Genomic DNA, 19,324 nt, shown 5'->3' with positions numbered 1-19,324 from the left:
AATTATTTCTCAATGCTAGTTTTGTAGACAATGTCCCATTCACTGTAGTCTTTATAATGGCATAAATCAGAAGACCTCTATGGCTATCAAAGCTGAAAAGCGTGGCTTCCCACTGTATTTACCTCTGTTGAAAAACAAATTAAGATTTTTGAAATGGTAACAAAACCTCTTATAACAATCATTCCCTGACTCCGATTATTTTGTTTGCAAAGCCAGGAGAATGAAATTTGGTCAAGGTAATGACAATTCTGCCCATCATTCTGAACAACGCTTCATCCCTCATCACCTCATTTTTTATAATTTTTGAATATATAGCCCTGAATAGAAGACGAGTATGCAATCTCCTCACTCCAAGCAGTTGCAGATTGTTAAGTCGGGCTGCTTTGCCATTTATCACCAGACTTTGATGATAATGAAAACATATAGTTATCTTGGCTACGTTATAGCTCCTGGTGGACCAAAGTGTACCAAAAGTCTTCTGCATACAACTGGGCTGATCAGCCTGGAGTTGATCTACAGAGATAGACAGATAGATACAGGTAGTCCTCACTTGCTGACTGCCTTGTGCAGCAACCGTTCAAAGTTATGACAGTGCTAAAAAAATAACTCCAACCAATCCTCACATTTACAACCGTTGCAGTGTCCCACAGTCATGTGATCACCTTTCATGTATTTCACAATGAAATACACATTTTCATTTGTGACAAGCAGAGTTAATACTGTACAGTATGGAAGGCTGAAGTAAAATTGTAAGTCGTGGTCACGTGATTTTACGCTTAGCAACTGCATTGCTTTGCTTAACTGAAGGGGAAGTAAGGTCATAAGCTCAGTTGCAGTCATGAGATTTTCTGCTGAGCAACTCTGTTGCCAGTCCCAATCGTCACTAAGTGAGGACTACCTGTGAATATATAAATCAGTCTTGGTGCATTCCAGGTGTATGGGCTTCAGTTCACACAATTCTCAGCAGTGGCCACATGATCAGGGGATTCTGGGAACTACACACACCCCGATGTGTGCCCAGATTGGGGAAGGCTAGTATAAGCAAATGAGTGCCGCTTGATGGCTGTTCCTGCTCACATGAGCAAAGGAATTCTGGGTGAAGTATCTGCTTATCCTGTCCCTGGAGCTACCATGAAGGTATCATGAAGCTGTTTCATCTTTCTTTGCATAACAGATGGTTTTCTTTTTGATATGGTAGGAGAAAAATATGGAAAAAACTTTGTGTGTGTAAAAGAGGTATAAATGGAAGACAGTGAAATATGGACTGTTTTTCTATCGCCTCTTCTCCTGTGCTCCAGGTCAAAGTCTGCGAAGGAGGCAGGATTGCACCTGAGAGCAGCCATAGAGGGAAAGAAGGAAAAAAATAATAAAGACTGGTTCCCTTTATTGGTCTTTATTAACTTTTTTATTTTCCAGTGGGAGGCTGCAGCACTTGTACAAAGATGGGTAAAACTGTAAATGGAGGGGTGGCTTCACCTGCCCCCCTATCATAAATATTGCTGATTTATGGATTCTTAACAAAAGTACATATGTTATTTTTTTAAAAAAAAATTATCCCGCCTTTATTATTTTTATAAATAACTCAAGGTGGCGCACATACTTAATACTCCTTCCTCCTCCTATTTTCCCCACAACAACCACCCTGTGAGGTGGGTTGGGCTGAGAGGGAGAGGGACTGGCCCAAAGCCACCCAGCCGGCTTTCACGCCTAAGATGGGACTAGAAGTCACAGCCTCCTGCTTTCTAGCCTGGGGCCTTCACCACTAGACCAAACTGGCTTGCTCATTTAAGTCCATTACTTGCATGTGTGAGTGAACTATCTTAGATCACATGCAGGACTTGCACCAACAGTACTCTCCCAGTGCAGTCATTTACATGTTAAACTGTAAATTATTCTGGATTGCCAAAAGGTCAAGGGAATCTATGTGATCCAACTTTCTATACAACCTGCTCGGTTTAGAAATCGGTTCCAGGAGCTGGAGTGCAATGCTAAACATTTCCACGAGTGGTCGCTACAGGCATGTTTTATTCGTGGGAGAAAAAATTCTGACTCGAAGAATACAAAGCGGATTCTGTCAGGCTTGGCTTTGCTTTCCACTCTCTGAGATTAATTTTTCACCTTTGAGGTTAGCAGACAAGTATTTAACTTTTAAATAAAATCTCTCCTGAGTATTAAAATAGAACACACTTTTAACTGTTTATTCCAGGGATGTGAATTAACCTTAAATCAGCCCCCCGTCCTGTAAGGGGATTCCCTTAGGATTGTGGCAGTAGTGTCAAACTACTGTGTCAAACCTGAGATTAATCGCCATTGTACAATTGCACAGAAGCCAGTTTACCAGAATGCATAATCGCTAGTCTGCTCCCATTACAAAAATATCCCATCAGTAAAATTAGCAATCTTAGCTCTGAATGGAGTGGTAGAAATGAATAAAGTAACGTGCAGAGCAGTGTTTCTCAACCTTGACCACTTTTAGATGGGTAGACTTCAACTCCCAGAATTCCCCAGCCAGCCATGCTGGGTGGGGAATTCTGGGAGTTGAAGTCCACCCATCTTAAAGTGGCCACGGTTGGGAAATACTGTTGCAGAGGCTTAAGGCACATGGCTTGCCACAACCTTTCCAAATGAGACAAATCAGTCCAACTGTGGGGTGCTGTAGGAATTCCTCTGGGTACCTGAAGCTACTTCCAAGCCCAAAGCATCCATTTTGTCCTTAACATCACCCCAACTTCACCCAATACAGAAAAGAGACTGAAAATTCCAGCCAACACACTCTTCTGTCCTCCGTCTATTCCAAAGGGTGCAGATATGACCCTGAAGATCTGTATTTTCCCCACCCAACGTTTGCTGCCTCGGTTTTCTCTTTAAAAAGTGTGGCGATGTGTCTGCACATTGTGGAAAGGACTCTTCAGAGAACAGTCATAGCAATGAGCCGGTCTTTTGTGTGGTCTCTTCTTTTGAAACCGAGCATGACCTCTAATTCATGTTTCACCAAGTCCTTTCTCAATGAGTTTTCTAATTTAGGATGAGGCCTTGTATGCTCGATTCCCCCATTTGCCTTTCTGTTGTTCTTCCAGCTTGCTCTCTTTTCCCACTGTGTAATTGCAGGAAGTTTAAACAAAGGGGGGGGAAGCAAAGCAAAGAACAAAACTTGGCACATTTTGAGCCACCTCCCTCCATCTGTGTGGGAGCAGACTCCTCCCAGGGGCTGGGCTAACAGATGCCAGGCATCTCTGTCCCAGCTGATCTGATTTCAATTTCTTTAGCTGACCATTCAAGAGTCAGACCCTCGCTTTGTTGCTCACCAGCTTTTCAGGGTTCAGCCACCTTAGGAGAAACATGGTTGCCACTTGTTTACATCTCACTGGATTTGTGGCTAGCTTTGTCGGCTGGATTGGCTTGATTGTGGCCACTTCCACAAATGACTGGGTTGTGACTTGTGGATACACCATCACCACCTGCCGGAAGATGGACGAGTTGGGGTCCAAGGGACTGTGGGCGGACTGCGTCATGGCAACAGGGCTGTATCACTGCAAGCCACTGGTGGACATCCTCATATTACCAGGTATGGATTACCCAGCAACTCCCAAGGACAGCTCCATCAGACTGAGGCAGCTTCAAATCGAACCCTACAGCCTCAGCGCTGGTGTATTATCTTTTTAGACAGCAATGCAGGGGCATTTGAGAGTGTTTGGAAGAATCACTGAAAAATTGCCCAGACCTTGTTCCAAAGATCTTACAGGCTGTGTTTCAACAACTCAGAAAGTTACAAAGAATTAGAACGGACAAAGAAGTAAAATGTAGGCAAATCTAGTTATGTATGTTTGGAATCCTAATATTAATAATAACAGCAACAAATTGAGGGTTAAGCCTTTTACAGAAATGGTGCATTTTGAAAATATATTTGAATAAACAGAGGGAGAGAGAGCTAAATCTGTGCAGGGATTTATGAAGTGAGGACATTTAGAGATCCTCTATAACTTTCTTACTTGTAATTCCTTTCTCCTTAAATCTGAAAGTGAGATTCTATTCTGCTTCTCACAGATGTGGTGATTGCAGATGTATAGGATTCTTCTTCTTCTTCTTCTTCTTCTTCTTCTTCTTCTTCTTCTTCTTCTTCTTCTTCTTCTTCTTCTTATTATTATTATTATTATTATTATTATTATTATTATTATCTGGCAAATGGAAACATTCAACAGGTGGCAGAGCAAAAATCAGGATAATAATAATTAATACAGTTATTAAATTTATATCCTGCCTGACTCCCAGCAACTCTGGGTGGTTGGGATGGGATCATCTTATTACAGGCTCTTGTCTCTGACTTTGCAGCCCAGTCTTTGGCTCATAGGAATTAGCATTGGTTTGTGTGATCCTGAATATTCCATATCTTGCAGTCTCAGTTTAACCATCGATAAAATGGGACTCTTAAAAGCTTTGGCATCTGTCTTAAAATGGGTCAGGCTTTGGGGCCACCGGTAACATCCGGTTTATAGTATTGGGCAGGTCTTTTGTAGGCTGGAATGAGATCTAGTATACCATCTGGTCTCTATCACTGAGCTCTTCCTTACTGGAGGGGTCGCTTCAGTGACTTTGTGTGGGAATGGAGACAATGAAAATATTTTCCAAATAGTATGGAGTAAAATAAAAAGCTATACAAACAGTAACAGCTGAATTTTGTTATTCCAGCATGGGAGGTTTGTGCTATCAGATCATGGGAGGATATGTTTTAGAACCACCATGTCAATAATAATAAAAAAGGTGTTTCTTTTATGGCTATCCATGCTATTAGACTATGACTTTACAAGACTCACTTTCTCCAGGAAGGATAGTTTTTCTAATAATAAAAAAATTAAATCCAGAGTTAGGATAATAATTAGCATTATTATTAATAAATAGTATTTATTTATTTATCTATCTATCTGTCTATCAACCAATCCTTATCAATCAATTATTAATAATGCTCCAGTAATTATCAGTATGTTAATGAACATAATTTAATGATTATTAAAGATTAATCTGCACTAGTACAAGGAACTGGGATCTGCAGCCAGATGCTGTAATGTGGCTTCTTTCAATTCAGGCTTCCAGCTAACTGACCAGCCACGTCTTTTTCTATTCCCCTTCCCACCCAGTTTTCGTTCTCCAGCTCAAGCAGGGAGCTTCCACAAGCATTGAGCATGTTTGATCTCCATTCGTTTGTTTAAGAACTTTCTCCTCTTTTCCAGATTTTAGGATTTTTATCCTATAGTTTATTTTTACATACACGTGCACGTGCACGTGCACGCACACACACACACACACACAAATTGGGAGGACGGATCACATTTTGTGTATATAGCATAAAACAATGCTTAAGTCAAAGTTCAGTTTTTTCAAAAGATGCAACAAATTAGAAGCATTAAAGATTTTCTGTAGTCACAATCCTGTAAATTCACCTCCTAAATATACCTTACATTTATTACAGCTCTGTTTACTATTATATATAATGATATATTTATATTTATTATCCCTCAACTGCAGGCCAGTGCCTGAACTAATTGCTTGAGGCCACCAGCTCATGACTGATGGGAGATTCTAACTAAGGGCTTGATTTCACCCTTCCAGCGAGTGTGGTATCATTTTTAAAAGTTCAGCATATTGGTCTTATTTCATTTTATTTCATTTTTAACATTATTAGTATCCGTTTGATTGGCAAAAGTTTCAGGACCAATGGAAATAGCTTTCTGTGTGTTGCTTAATGAACTTGTGGAACCCCCTGCCACATGATAGAGATGACCACCAAGTCAGAGGGTTCCAGGGAGGTTTATTAACAACCAGTTTATACGTAACTTCCTAATTCAGAGATATCATGATGCATCTGAATACCCGCTGATGAAGGGTGATAGACAGCACTAATGCTAGAGGGTTTTCAAGAAGCTCCAATTAACAGCTATAACATAGGATGCGGGAACAGATGGTCTGATCCAGAAAAGCTGATGTTATGTTCTGCTTTTCTTACGTACATGATTGGCATAAAGCTAACACTTGGTGATCAGTCTGCAACTATCTATGAATTCAAGCATGTCATGAGAACTGAAGTAGGGAAATGTCCCTTTTAGGAACTATATTACTCCAATACTTAGAAAAGGTCTGGGCGAGATATACAGCCTTATTTTCTGAGTATTTTGCAGTAACATCAATAAGTGAGTTCCAATTCCTGTAAAGTTGAAATTCTAACAACCCTGAACTGAAAGTCGGTGTTAGTGTGGAAGGACTGTGAATTTTATTCAATTTTGTCCCTATGTATATATTTCTGGGCTGAAGATGTTTTAAATGCTAAGTTGACATCTAATCTTTTGTACCAGATTTCAACTAGTGGATTTCAAGGTTGGAATACAAATATATTGATTACAATTTTAAAGTCCCCAGTAAAATAGATCTTGCAAGCTGGAATTCTGCCCACTTCTAGCTACATGACATCACTTCTTATGAGCAGCCAGCTTAAACCCAAGCTATAGGTTATTCCTCTGTGGAAGACCCTCTACAGCAGTGTTTCTCAACCTTGGCCACTTGAAGGTGTGGACTTCAACTCCCAGAATTCCCCAGCCACATGGTGGTTGGGGAATTCTGGGAATTGAAGTCCACATATCTTCAGATGGCCAAGGTTGAGAAACACTACTCTACAGTCTCAAAGTGCTTAATTTACTGCTCAGTTCCACACCAGCTCCTGTTTGCATATGATAAATATAGGTTTTATACTTTCTAATTCTCCAGTTTGCTGATCTCCAGCTTTCCCCAACTTGGAATTGTTCTGATGTGCGAGACTGTAAGTCTCATGATTTTCAAACCTCCACTATTTATTAATTATTTATTCTTATTCTTCATCCAGGAACTCAAAGGGGTGCATGTAGTTATTTTTCTCCCCTAGTCCTTATTCTTACATCAACCTTGTGCGTAGGCTAGGTAGGAGGCTGTGACTGGCCTGAAGTCTTCCAATTGTTCTATAGCCGTATGCAGATTTGAATCTAGATCTCCCCATTCTAGCTCCAGAACACTGACCTAATGTTATATTTAAATCTGATGTCACTAAGAAATTGCAGTTGTCAAAATCTTTCATCCCCTCCTAATATTGAAGATGATTTGCTCACATTTTCTGTAATTGTAATTCTTCCTATTGTTCAGCAGGCAGGCAAACTGTCCATATTCTGCAAGTGACAGGAACATGGTAGTGGGAAGAAGACAAACCCCATCCCCAAAGTTGCTCGATATGACCTCTTTGTTGCCCTCATCCCCCTTATTCTAAGAGATTTCCTTTGGGAAGAATCTTATAATTTATTATTTTTAGAACTCAATTTACTGTTTGTGAGGCCAAAGAAGTACTGGGTATTCTTGCCTCACTTTTGGCCACATTTTTTAGCCTTGGAGATTATTATTTTGAGCTGATTAGCTTCAACCTGCTTGTCAGCCTTATCCCCAGGTAAGAAAGTTTTATTCTTTCCATCTCTCCCTTTTAGAGGGTACCTGGCATGCATACAGGCTCCCACATAGGGCATCTTACATATATCTCACTTGTGGCTGGGGTGGGCATCCCTGGATTATGAGGCCAGTCTTTTCCTGGTGGCCTTTGGAGCACCCCAAGATCTCAAAACTGAACATTGGGAAGAAAGTGGTGAAAATGGCTGATGCCACTTTCTGGAAAGTTTGAAATAAAGTAACAAGCAAGCATGTTTGCCAACACGACCAGCAGTGAAAAAATATCTACCGGTTCAAAATTGTTGATCCTGCTTCCTCCTGTGTTGTCATCTGTGCAAGCTTTGGAAGAGAAGGAGTGTCTTTTCCTCTCTGGAAAAAGGTTGCCCACCCCTGCTTTAGAGGTCCTGCTGAGAGGAAGTACAGATGGACACTTCTCAGTCATGCAAATGGATTGTTCCCTCTGGGAAAGATATTTGTTTAGTTTGCAAGTGTTCAGGATCCTCCTGTTATTTTAAAGCAGAAATACTCCATTGAACATCTTAGGCTTGCAAGGTCTGAAGTCTTTCTTCCCACAGGGTATGTCCAGGCATGTCGGGCCCTGATGATTGCTGCCACAGTTTTGGGACTTCCAGCTGTTTTCCTTTTGGTGACTGTTTTGCCTTGCATTCGGATGGGCCATGAACCTGGGGTGGCCAAGTACCGGCGTTCTCAACTGGGAGGAATCCTACTAATCCTCTTGGGTAAGGTACCCCATGTTTCAATTCACTTCCTTGGATACTAATCAAACTTTACCCTAGCAAGTCTTCTAGTGAGGGATCCACAAAGCTGTGCTTGACTACCAGGATCATAGTTACCATCACACTAACCAGGGAGAGAGGAAAGACTTCCCTGAGAGCCAGCCTCTCTGTGAAGGCTGTACTCAAACAACATGCTAAATTAACCTGATTTGAACATTTATACAATACATCAAACCATATGTTAACCAAATGGCCTTGATCTGCCTAACACGCTCTAAACCTCAATAGAACCAACCAATGTTAAGGTGAACTGAACTTAAGATGTTGCATGAGTGGACCTGCTAGGTCCTTCCCTGAGTTGCTGAAATGTGATGCAAGAGCCGATCCATTATATAGTAGACATTTCTTCAGAACACTGGAACAATGGCCAAGGATGATGGAAAATGTAGCCCCAAACAGCTGAAGGTCACCAGGGTGGGGAAGCTTGCATCAGGGGCTGGCTGATTCACACAATGGCCAAATTGGAAGTAGCTACCAAAGTGAGAGTGGCTGCCATTTCTCAGGGAAACCAAAAATATCAGCTGCAGACTTTGTTAATATGAAATTAACACATTGTCCCTATGTGTCTTCCTCCCCCTACTTTTGGGCTGCTATACTTATGTTGATCTGGAGCTCTTCTCATTTAATGTATTTTCTTCTGATCAGTATGGAAGACCCAGTCCGTATCATCCTGACAACAATGGCCAATACAATCATAATTAGCACCTGTGTATTCTTGAGCCTTGCCCATCTCACAACAAGAGGCCTTGGTGTCTTGTTTTCACCAGTTTGTTTAGCTGAGGAGAAGGAGGAGAAGGAGGATGGGATAGCCAAGAGGAGAGTAGCCTCTTTGTGCTGCCTTGCCCTGAAGTTGACTGTCTCCTTCTGGCAGCCAGCACTGACATCATGCTTTATTATAATGGATGCCCAGTTTCCACCATACTGGAGAAGACTTGTCCAGCTGCAGTAGAGACTTCCAAGTTCTCTGCAGTTTGCAAAACGTAGACCAAAACGTCCAACTGTTCCAATAGGTTAAGCAACCAAAGACCTACACTGACAGCAAGGATGGGAAGGTTATGGACTTCCAGATGTAGCCAGACTACAACTCCAAGTATTCCTTACCATTGATTATACTGACTGGGACTACTAGGAATTATAGTTAAGCTGCTTATCTTGGAAAGCGACACAGAGCCCATGCTGATTAATACCTGAGTGCTACTAACCAGCACTCTAGACTAGCCTGGAAAGTTGAAAAAACTTCCTAGAAAAAGACAGTGGCAAAACCATTTCTGAATTATTGCAAGAAAACTACACGGCTGAGTCTATGAAGTCACAAGTACCTGAGCTTGCCTCAAGGGAGTCTTTATACTTTGGATGGTTGCAGATTTCCCAGTTGTTATCTAGTACATTGGCCATTTAGTCAGGCATTTTGGGAGCTGCAGACCCAGCCCGTCTGGAAAGAAGACTGCTTTAGAGATCCTCCATAACTTTTCTTACTTGTAATTCCTATCTCCTTAAATCTGAAAGTGAGATTCTATTCTGCTTCTCACAGATGTGGTGATTGCAGATGTATAGGATTCTTCTCCTTCTCCTTCTCCTTCTCCTTCTCCTTCTCCTTCTCCTTCTCCTTCTCCTTCTCCTTCTCCTTCTCCTTCTCCTTCTCCTTCTCCTTCTCCTCTTCTCATCCATCAATGCAGTGGCTATGACATGTGTCTCCTTTTTATTTCTCATCACCAGGCTAAAATTTGCCTTTTTTCAAGACGTTTTAACGTTTAAACAACTATTTAAAACTTTCAGCAGATATTTATCCTTTATCTCCTTCATGTTAGTCTCCCTTATAATATGTATATTTTACTCTTTCTCCAAGGTATCTGCATTCTCCAAGAAATCTGCCTACCCCATTTTAGTCTCAACATCCTGGGATATAGGTTTGGCTGAGAAAGAAAGACTGACCTAAGGGGACTTTTAAGTTACGACTCTTAAATCTTGGCCTGAGTCTGGCACCTTAACCAGGATTCTACATTGTCTTACCCATGTATGATTGCCAAGAACTTCAATAGGTTTTCATAATTTTACTTAGATCATATTGCCAGCTAGTGTGGTTTAGTGGCTAAAGTGTTGGACTGGCACTGGGGAAAACCACATTCAAATCTATACAAGCTCCCTAGGAGACATTGGGCCAATCATTCTCTCTCCACTCAACCTACCTCACCATACTGTTGCTCTGGGGAAAAAATGGGAGGTTCTGTGTATATCACCTTGAGCTCCTGGATATAGGAGGAGGCAGGATATAAATCTAACAAATAAATCATGATATGTTCTTCCCAATTATGTCCCCATTAACAATGGTAGAACTGAGGCAGCACTACAACTACTCTGATACTTGATGAAGGAAAGTGTGAAATATACCAGCCTTCCCTCCCAAATGATGCTATTCTGTTCAATATTAGTTCCCTTAATCTCTGTCAAGACCAATGGGAACTGAAATCCAACACATCTGGACAGCATGGGACATGTCCACGTAGCTTTCTTGGCAATAATACCCAACAACTGTTAAGAGCTTGCAGGAAAATAGTATGCCCAGAGCTTCCAACTGATTTAAAGTCAGCTGCCCACCAAAGTCAATGGCCAAGGGCCTTCCCTCCTGCCAAGCATTATTAAATGCCTCCTGTGACCTTATTTGTTCAGTAAATCCAATAGCAAATTTAACACATTAGCTTAATACATACATCATGCTAAGCCATTATATAGTTTGTTTCCTCTTGGCTTAGCATAATATAAGACTCTACTCATTATGACTGTTATATGCAGACTAGGCCAGTATGGCTTGTTCAATAAGCCTGGTTTTGTTTTGTTTTTAAAGGCATCCTGACTTGACATCATGTGTGAATGCAAGTATCGAATGAGGTTGGAACTAAGCTGCAATCAGTTCTCTTTTAGCAATTTCTCCAGCATGTATTTGATTGCATTTTTGCCTTTGTTAAAGAGACTATGTTCACAACAATGTTTTGAGGCTGGCAGAAATGAGGAAGGTTACGGTTTGGCTTCAAACCTAATGTCATCATTTAGTTATGTTGTTGATAGATTATGGGACACAGAAGACTATAGTCCTTTTGATTAATTTCAGAACTTTCCTGTCCTTCACAAATGTATTTTTTAAAAAGAATAATTGACTGATGGCCACTTGTCTGTTTACAAATCTCTCCTTTAAAGAACAACCATCTCTTTTCAGTTCTCTTCTCAAAATGGATGAAACTTGCATCCCAGTAAGTTCATTTAGAGTTTGAAGGCATTTCTTTCCATATTGGAGAAACTGTTTGAAGTTCTTCCTGCCTCTCAGCTTTTATTTCATCTAGCCCCACTTGGAGAAAAACCCTCAAATGTGGTTTTCCTGGCATGCAAATGTGTACCAGGCAACACTTTCAGAATTTGCTAGAAAGATACACTTGGCTTGGAAGTCTGATCCAGTGCCATGGAGAGATTAAGGCTTTTTAGATTTCTCTTTGTATTTGCTAATACTTAAATAAACTATCTTCCCTTGTAATCACCTCTCTAGAAATCTATCATAATGATTGTTCTGCAAACTTACAAAGCATCATAAATACATGTTGCCAAGTGCATAGACTCTGTAGGGGGTGAGGGATAGAAAATGATTTGTTCTTGAAGAGGGAAGGGGAAACACAAGGGTAGCAGAATGGGAAAGTTAGAAGCAGAGAGAATGATATTTTCTGTTCAGGCTGGTATTTTCTGTGCTCTGCTATTGGCCAGTCCAAGCTCTACAGTGATTGGTTGAAGATGTTCTCGGCAAGCCCCAAACTCAGAGCCATAAAAACTGTGCCATGCTGTTGATCGGCAGATAGGAGAGAATGGAGGAACTGTAGTTTGATTTAAAACATTCTGGCAATGGGAAGGCTAGTGATGTGGCAGAACTTGTTACAGTGTCTTCTGTTTGCATTTTTCTGTTACTCTGAAGCAGTATTTCTCAACCTTGGTGTCTTTAAGATGTCTGGACTTCAACTCCTAGAATTCCCCAGCGAGCAAGGGTTAGGTTCACCAAACCATGGGGCTATTTCCAGTCTCCATCTTGCTTACTTCTTTCAGGAATCACTCTCGCTCTTCCACATGTTCTTCTGCCTTGGTCCTTTTGCCAGCAAAGTTAGGGCAGAAGAGAACCCGTTGGGAAAGTGTGGGCAAGTCTCTTCCTCTCCCCCACATGAGGCTTAGATGTTGCAGGCAATATGTGCTCACCTGAGTGGCTGCTTGATTCTGGGATATTTGTATTAGTTGTCCAGTTGAATTTGGGGAGTGAAGGATTTGTCATGTTTTGTCTGAGGAAATGGAGGCTTCCTGATTCACTACACCGGTAATTCCTGAAAACAGCTAAAATCCAGTCTTAGCCTTCTAAAATCCTTTCCAAAAGTGCAGATGCAGCCACAGCTGCAAATATCTTTTCACTGCCACAGTGTTCACATCCCACAAACCTTGGCATGAAGATGCCCCAATAGCCCTTCTTATCTTCATGACATTGCCTTCGACCTATCTCCCCCACACTATGGAGGCAGATTAACACTGTCTTTGGCTATTCAGTTTTAAAGAAGTGTTTTTCCTCTTCTTGTGCCATGTGTCTTGCTGTATGAACAATCTGTGACGCCTTGATGATGTTGGTGATGGCACAATGAGGGCCTTGAATCTGTCCAGCTTCAACTGGCCACTTTAGGCTGCTGCAGGCACGTTCCTTCCTTCTAATCGCTGGGCCCTTTTGGTTTGGCTGTAGGAGAAACCTGGTCCCTGGCTTGGGCAGATGCCTGACCAGCATGCCGGAAAGGGCTTTAGGAGGCTCCTTTTATACCCAGGCTTAGCTCTTAGCCTCTTAGCAAACTTTTAAAAGAGCATGAGACCTGTTTGGGGTTTGTTTGTTTTTAAGGACTAATGCTCCAGTTGATTTAAACCAGGAAAGAGAGCTATGTTCTACCAGCACTGTGTTGTTAGTTCTGTCCCAGACTAGTGTATTACAGGTTTTATGCTGCTTCTGCAGAACTTCATTTGGCCATACTCTGCTTTTATTACTGCTTTTATTACTTTGCATGTGTGTGTGTGCACATGCCATTTTGCCCACCAGTATAATTTTGTCTATGCTCTGGCTACTTCCATAGAGAGCCAGTTTGGTGTAGTGGTTAAGGCACCAGGCTAGAAACCGGGAGACTGTGAGTTCTAGTCCCACCTTAGGCATGAAAGCCGGGTGGGTGACTCTGGGCCAGTCACCCTCTCCCAGCCCTAGGAAGAAGCAGGCAAGGGCTAACCACTGCCCAAAAGCCTCGCCAAGAAAGCTGCAGAGACTTGTCCAGGCAGTCACCAGGAGTCAACACTGACTTGAAGGCACCCCCCAAAAAAGCCTGCCTTAGGACATAGAAAAGATAGAGATTGATGGTTGTTTTTGCTGCCAACAAGTGATACTGGGCAGACGGGGGAAAACATCAGTGGAATCCACCAGTTGCTACACTTTAATTATCTCACATTAGAAATGTAAGGAGAGCCCTAGTAGGGGTTGGTCATTGGGGCAGCCCAGGTTATATCAACTTCCTTTTCTGTCAACTCAAAGACTGTAAGAAGGCACAGCTGTGAGGAAGAGCCCTTTGTTGGCAGTTAATTAGTTAATGCATTCTTCTACAAGCAAATCTTTGAAGCCAGAATAGCAAGAGCTGGGCCATTCATATCAAATAATCTGAAAGAACAATCATACTCCATCTATCCAGCTTCTCTGGGCTGGTATTTCCTAGCTGTGCTTGTCTGTCCAAATGCACTGGCCAGATAGCGCCAGAAACATCTGGGTGTGCGTGCAGGGTCATCTGGGGTAAAACAGCAACGCGACCAGATGATCAAAGCCCTCCCCCTTTTTATGCATGTAGGATGCCCGCGAGACATGCTAAAAAGGGTTAATTGTTGGTCATTCATGCCATTTTGATGCTTTTGAGCCCCTGCGGATGCCTCGGCATGTCCAGAGATATAGTGTCACTTCAGCAGACATTCTGCTTCAGAATTGCTAGGTTAGAGTAGGTTTTAACAAGCTTTTGTTTAAGTTTTAAGCTACCATTAACCTTAGTTTTGAAAATTATGTTTTAAATATAATCTACAAGTATTGTGCTACTCACTTGTATCACATTTGCATCATTTAAAAGAGACTCAGTGCTTTTGTGTTTTCTATCCTGGCTGAAGAGGGTTATTTTTATTCGGGTACAGTCCAGTAGCATCCACGGGGTGTGTATGTGTGACAAATGGCAATTGTGGCTCTGTGACTGAAGCCCACTTTGCACATTTGCTCCCCCTCTACCAAGGAGGCAGGGCCTCAATCCTGCCATCACAGCTACCATCTTGACTTTTTTGACCTCCCCTGTGTACCCTTGCATGAGCCTCTGCAGGTTCCCTCTGCTTTCCTGAAAATGATAATTTGACTCCTGCATAGAGGCCGCTGGTTCAGCCTTTGCTCAAATCTCAGCAAGTCCACGTAATTAGAAATTTCTCTCTCTCAGTCGTAAGTCTGAGACAGGAAATGTTTGCAGGCTGAGAAAGAAACACCCCTGACTGGAGGAAGGGAGGGGGAAAGTGAACTCAAGTTAGCAAAGCAAAATAAGGACAAAGCAAAAGGCAGGGGTGAAGGGAGCCGACTGGAACGGTTAGAGACGGAGAATGGAGAAAGCAATACACAGAGATAAAAAGAGGAGAGTTCATGGCCTCATTGTAAATCCACTCCCTCATTGTAGGAAAGTAGATTCAGATTAGGAATTAGGAGGAGTCAGCACCATTCACCAAGGGATTAGATGCCTCATGAAATGGTTTGTTCCCCTTCACTAGAGGTCTTCAAACACTGGCTGGAGACCTGCCTCTCTGGAATGCTTTAGTGCCGGGTTTTTCAACCTCAGCAACTTTAAGATGTGTGGACTTCATCTTCCAGAATTCCCCAGCCAGCCATGCTGACTGGGGAATTCTGGGAGTTGAAGACCACAAACACATCTTAAAGTTGACAAGGCTTTAGTGGATCCTGTACCAAGCAAAAGAGTGGACTAGATAGTCCCTTGCGGTTCTCTGATTAAATGGTTTTCTGGCAGGGACATTTCTTGCTTCCAGAAGCTGTTTTAAAATGCTGCCACCCCCAGATATGGCAAAGAGAATTACCCACTGAGAATTCCGAGATTTCAATTTCTGGGGTCAAGTCTTAATGTTCCCACTTCAGCTCTTCCCTGAAACTACCCAAATTGCACACCACTGTGGAATTAATGGACCCCCCCCCCCAAAAAACCGAAACAAACATTTCATATGCTGCCAAAAAACTTTGTGGCAGAGTTGCCCAACACAGTTGCCCTGCCCACTATGGAGTTGGGTTGCACGCCTGATGCCCTGTGAAGTTGGGGATGGTGGAAACTCCTCCTCCTGGAGGCCTGATGATGGTGTTATCCCTCTTAAGCCAAACGTTTGATCCCAGTTTTCTATTTTTTCTTATATTTTTCTTCCTCTTGTAACCTTCCTCATTATGTCTTTCCATGTGGTATCTGAGACACCGTAGGTTCTCCTAGCATTCTGTTATTCTTTGGTTCTCAAAGAGTTTAAGTGACTGAATCCAGTGTGTCTCTCCTCTGCAGGCAGTAAAATAATTGGCCAGTTCAGTGGCTCTCAAATGTCAAACTATTGTCTTTTTCCTTCTATTTTAAATCAAAAGTTGGGCTTCACCTTTTGACAGTTCCATAATGTTGGATTCCTACGGCGTGGATGAGAAATGGAATAGTTTGGGTCTTTAAAAAGTGGTGTGGGGGTCAAAAAAGTCAAGATGGTGGCTACCACTGTGTGATCAAAGCCCCACCCCTCTTTTATGTCATGCAATGTGTCATACCCACCTTAAAAGAACCCTGTGCAGTTTTGTTTAACCCTTTGAAGCATGCTTTCTAATGCCTTGCTGAAATCTGATGTCCAATTTCTACCTCCCCCCTGAAACAGGCTTCTCTTATTTTATCTTATTCTCAGGATGGTTGAGAATTTCTTTTGAATTTCTCTTAGTGGAGCACTGAAACTGACTTGGCTCTTGGAGGGGAGAAAAGCTGCTATTGCAATCCTGTGTTCTGTTAAATTCTGAAGCTTCCCTGGTTGCCCACATTTTCCAATATGAAAAAATGACCATGGAAAAGTTTCCTCTTAATGATTTCTGTTGGGATTTTATGGACACGTGGAGAGCCAAGGATGCTGCAGATTGTTGAAGAGATAACTGTAGAATAAAAGACAGATTGCAGAATGAAATATTATTTTCTTCAAAGTAAACTTACTGATCTTGATAGGATGGACTCTTGACTGAGCATGGTTTGAATTTTGTTTTATTTCAGTATCTACTTTATTATTCAAGGATCTAGTTCTTGCAAGGGCAAATTATGTGACTGGAGGGAGGAGCTTTTTATTCCCATTTCTTATACTAAAAAAAGGGCATAAGAAAGATATAGATTATGAAAACAGTAGCAGAGAGATGGAAAAAAATTGTTTATGATGGAGTCCTCGGTAAAAATGGAAAAGGGAATGGCTTGCCAAAGGGAAATATTTCTTCATATATAATGTGAATTATATTATATTATATTATATTATATTATATTATATTATATTATATTATATTATATTATATTTATTATATTATTCACATGTAATGCATTAATACGATTCACTACCACAGGGCTCTAGAGTTTGGTGTTGTTTAAGAGTTAAGAGTGTGAGCTATGCGTTAGCAATCCCATATTCTGCTTAGTGATGTTCAGCAATTAAAAAACATTGTCAGTCTAAGGTGCCCCAAATTTCTTTTTCTGTTTTGTATGATAGGCCAAGATAATTGTTAAGTGCTTGAGAATTTAGGACAGTGTTCCTCAACCTTGGCCGCTTTAAGCTGTGTGGACTTCAACTCCCAGAATTCTGGGAGTTGAAGTCCACACAGCTTAAAGCGGCCAAGGTTGAGGAACACTGATTTAGGACATAGTACTTAACGTATCTACTTATTAGAGAATTCATTCAGAAAAATCAATAAGGGGCTTTACATGGCAATCATGTTCTAATAAACACTGTGGACGCAACTGCACAATGTTCTGACCTTTAAACATAGGTGCCCATTTCAGATACTTGTTCAGTCTAGGATTTGTAAATTGCTGTGGAATTCAAGACTCTGTGATGAGCTGCAGTGATCTATATATTTTTTTTCCCTTCAATGTCTCCCCAGCTCTGTGCGGTATAGTGGCTACCATCTGGTTCCCCGTGAGTGCCCACCGTGAAACCATGATCATGAGCTTTGGGTATTCCCTCTACACCGGCTGGATTGGATCGGCTCTTTGCCTTTTTGGAGGATGCATCATTGTTTGTTGTTCGGGTGATGCTCAAACGTTTGGCGAGAACCGCTTCTACTATGCTTCTGGTTCCAGCTCTCCTACTCATGCGAAGAGCGCCCACGTATAAGAGCTCCTGAGACTTCCCGGGCCTTGGTGAAGCATTTTTGAGATGGGTGGAAGGGTTTACGTTCAGTTTTTGGTCTTGCCTCTCCTTCCATCTTCCCAACTGCATCGGTTGTACAAGATTGAAAGAGACAGCCTGGTGTCTGTAAAGCGTAAACATCACATTTGTCTGAATAGAAATAACAGGTGCAGACACAGTCCCCTACGGTCAGGCTTTTTCACTCACAATTCTGTTGAAAGATTAAACCTCTTTTCCTTCTTCTGTCTCTCCCTCCCTCCCCTCTCCCTTCTGCTAGGAACAGAATTAACAAATATGTATCTGAATTGTCTGAAAAGGGTTTCACAGAATAAGTTACCCCTTTCTTCTCTCACTCAAGGCCATCTTTTCTGGCAGTGCTTACCGAGATAAGCGAAAGAAGGCCCTCGTTCCAACTGCAGCAATGTTTTCTTTCTAAAAAGATTGAGGGATATCTCTTTGTTTTCTTAGTCTGAAAACAGAACGAGCACTATAAGGAAGTTGACCATTTCAGTAACAGTGTTTTTTGTCTACATGCATCAGTATGAAGGAAATAAAAGAGACACATCTCTAATTGCAAGATAAATAACAGAAGAACTGTATATATCTCCTTACACATATGCAATGGGACTGATCCTAAATGTACTTTCTTCGGTCTCCTCCCTGCCAACTTGTATTTTTTACTTTGTTTTGATTAATTTGTATTCTGACATAAACTATTGAACTATTATCTAAATTTTTTTACTGTAATTAGATGCCAGTTCAAGTCACGTCCAATGAATACTGATGATGATGCCTTTTGTTCCGAAGTGAAATACTGTACAATATACTGAAATAAATGTTGAAATTAACTAGTTTTTTTTCTTCTCATTTTGCCTGTAGATATCTTCTCTTTCAAGTTGTTCTAACCCAGTCATCCCAGGGATTCAGAAGGTTGCGTGCAATTTTCGTTGTGGTTGGGGCTTCTAATATCATTGGGGAGTTGGGGTTGGGGAGTCAAAAAAGTCAAGATGGCAGTTGCAACTGTGCGAAATCCTGCCCCTTTTACGTGTGCATGACATAGAATAGGGGCCGGGCTTTGACTGTGCAGACCTCCCTGACTGGAGAATACATACCTTCCTGAAATGGAAGGCGTGTGCAAGGAGGATGGTGGAATGGAGGATCAAGGTTATCAGGAGGGAGGAGGAGCATTCCTGAGCAAGCGCTTCCTCAGCCCACAACAAGAGTGTGGGAAGACAAAGAGGATGAGCCTGGCCCCTCCCTAGAGTCTCACGGGGTGTAGCCACTAGTTGCTTTAGCATAGGTTGAGTCTGGCGAGATTGAAGTCAGGCCCAGCCCAAGAATGACAACAAGCAGTCCAGTCCAGTATAGTTCCTTTATTTGCATACACACTATAGACAGAATCTAGCCAGACTCAACCTATGCTAAAGCAACTAGTGGCTATAACCCGTGAGACTCTAGGGAGGGGCCAGGCTCAGCTTCTTCACCTTCCCTCGGTCCTGCTGCGGGCTGAGGAAGCGCTTACTCAGGAATGCTCCTCCTCCCTCCTGATAACCTTGATCCTCCTTTCCAGCATCCTCCTTGCACATGCCTTCCATTACACTTCCTCCTGT

General features: G+C 41.9%; 1 protein-coding gene across 1 annotated transcript; it reads left to right on the top strand.

The window, feature by feature from the left end:
- The first annotated feature begins 3,250 nt into the window (after window positions 1-3,250).
- On the top strand, window positions 3,251-18,540 carry CLDN11 (claudin 11). Its single transcript, XM_007432651.4, has 3 exons — window positions 3,251-3,565; window positions 8,028-8,192; window positions 17,467-18,540. The coding sequence occupies exons 1-3, from the start codon at window positions 3,340-3,342 to the stop codon at window positions 17,697-17,699; spliced, it is 624 nt and encodes a 207-aa protein (XP_007432713.1). The 5' UTR covers window positions 3,251-3,339; the 3' UTR covers window positions 17,700-18,540.
- Window positions 18,541-19,324: the final 784 nt, after the last annotated feature.

This window comes from Python bivittatus, unplaced genomic scaffold (genome assembly GCF_059951505.1).
Source record: "Python bivittatus isolate LINGU-HERP-01145 unplaced genomic scaffold, Pbiv_v1 ctg000980_np1212, whole genome shotgun sequence".
Lineage (NCBI taxonomy): Eukaryota > Metazoa > Chordata > Lepidosauria > Squamata > Pythonidae > Python > Python bivittatus.
Note: the sequence above shows the minus strand (reverse complement) of the source record. Positions and strands in the feature narration are given on the sequence as shown.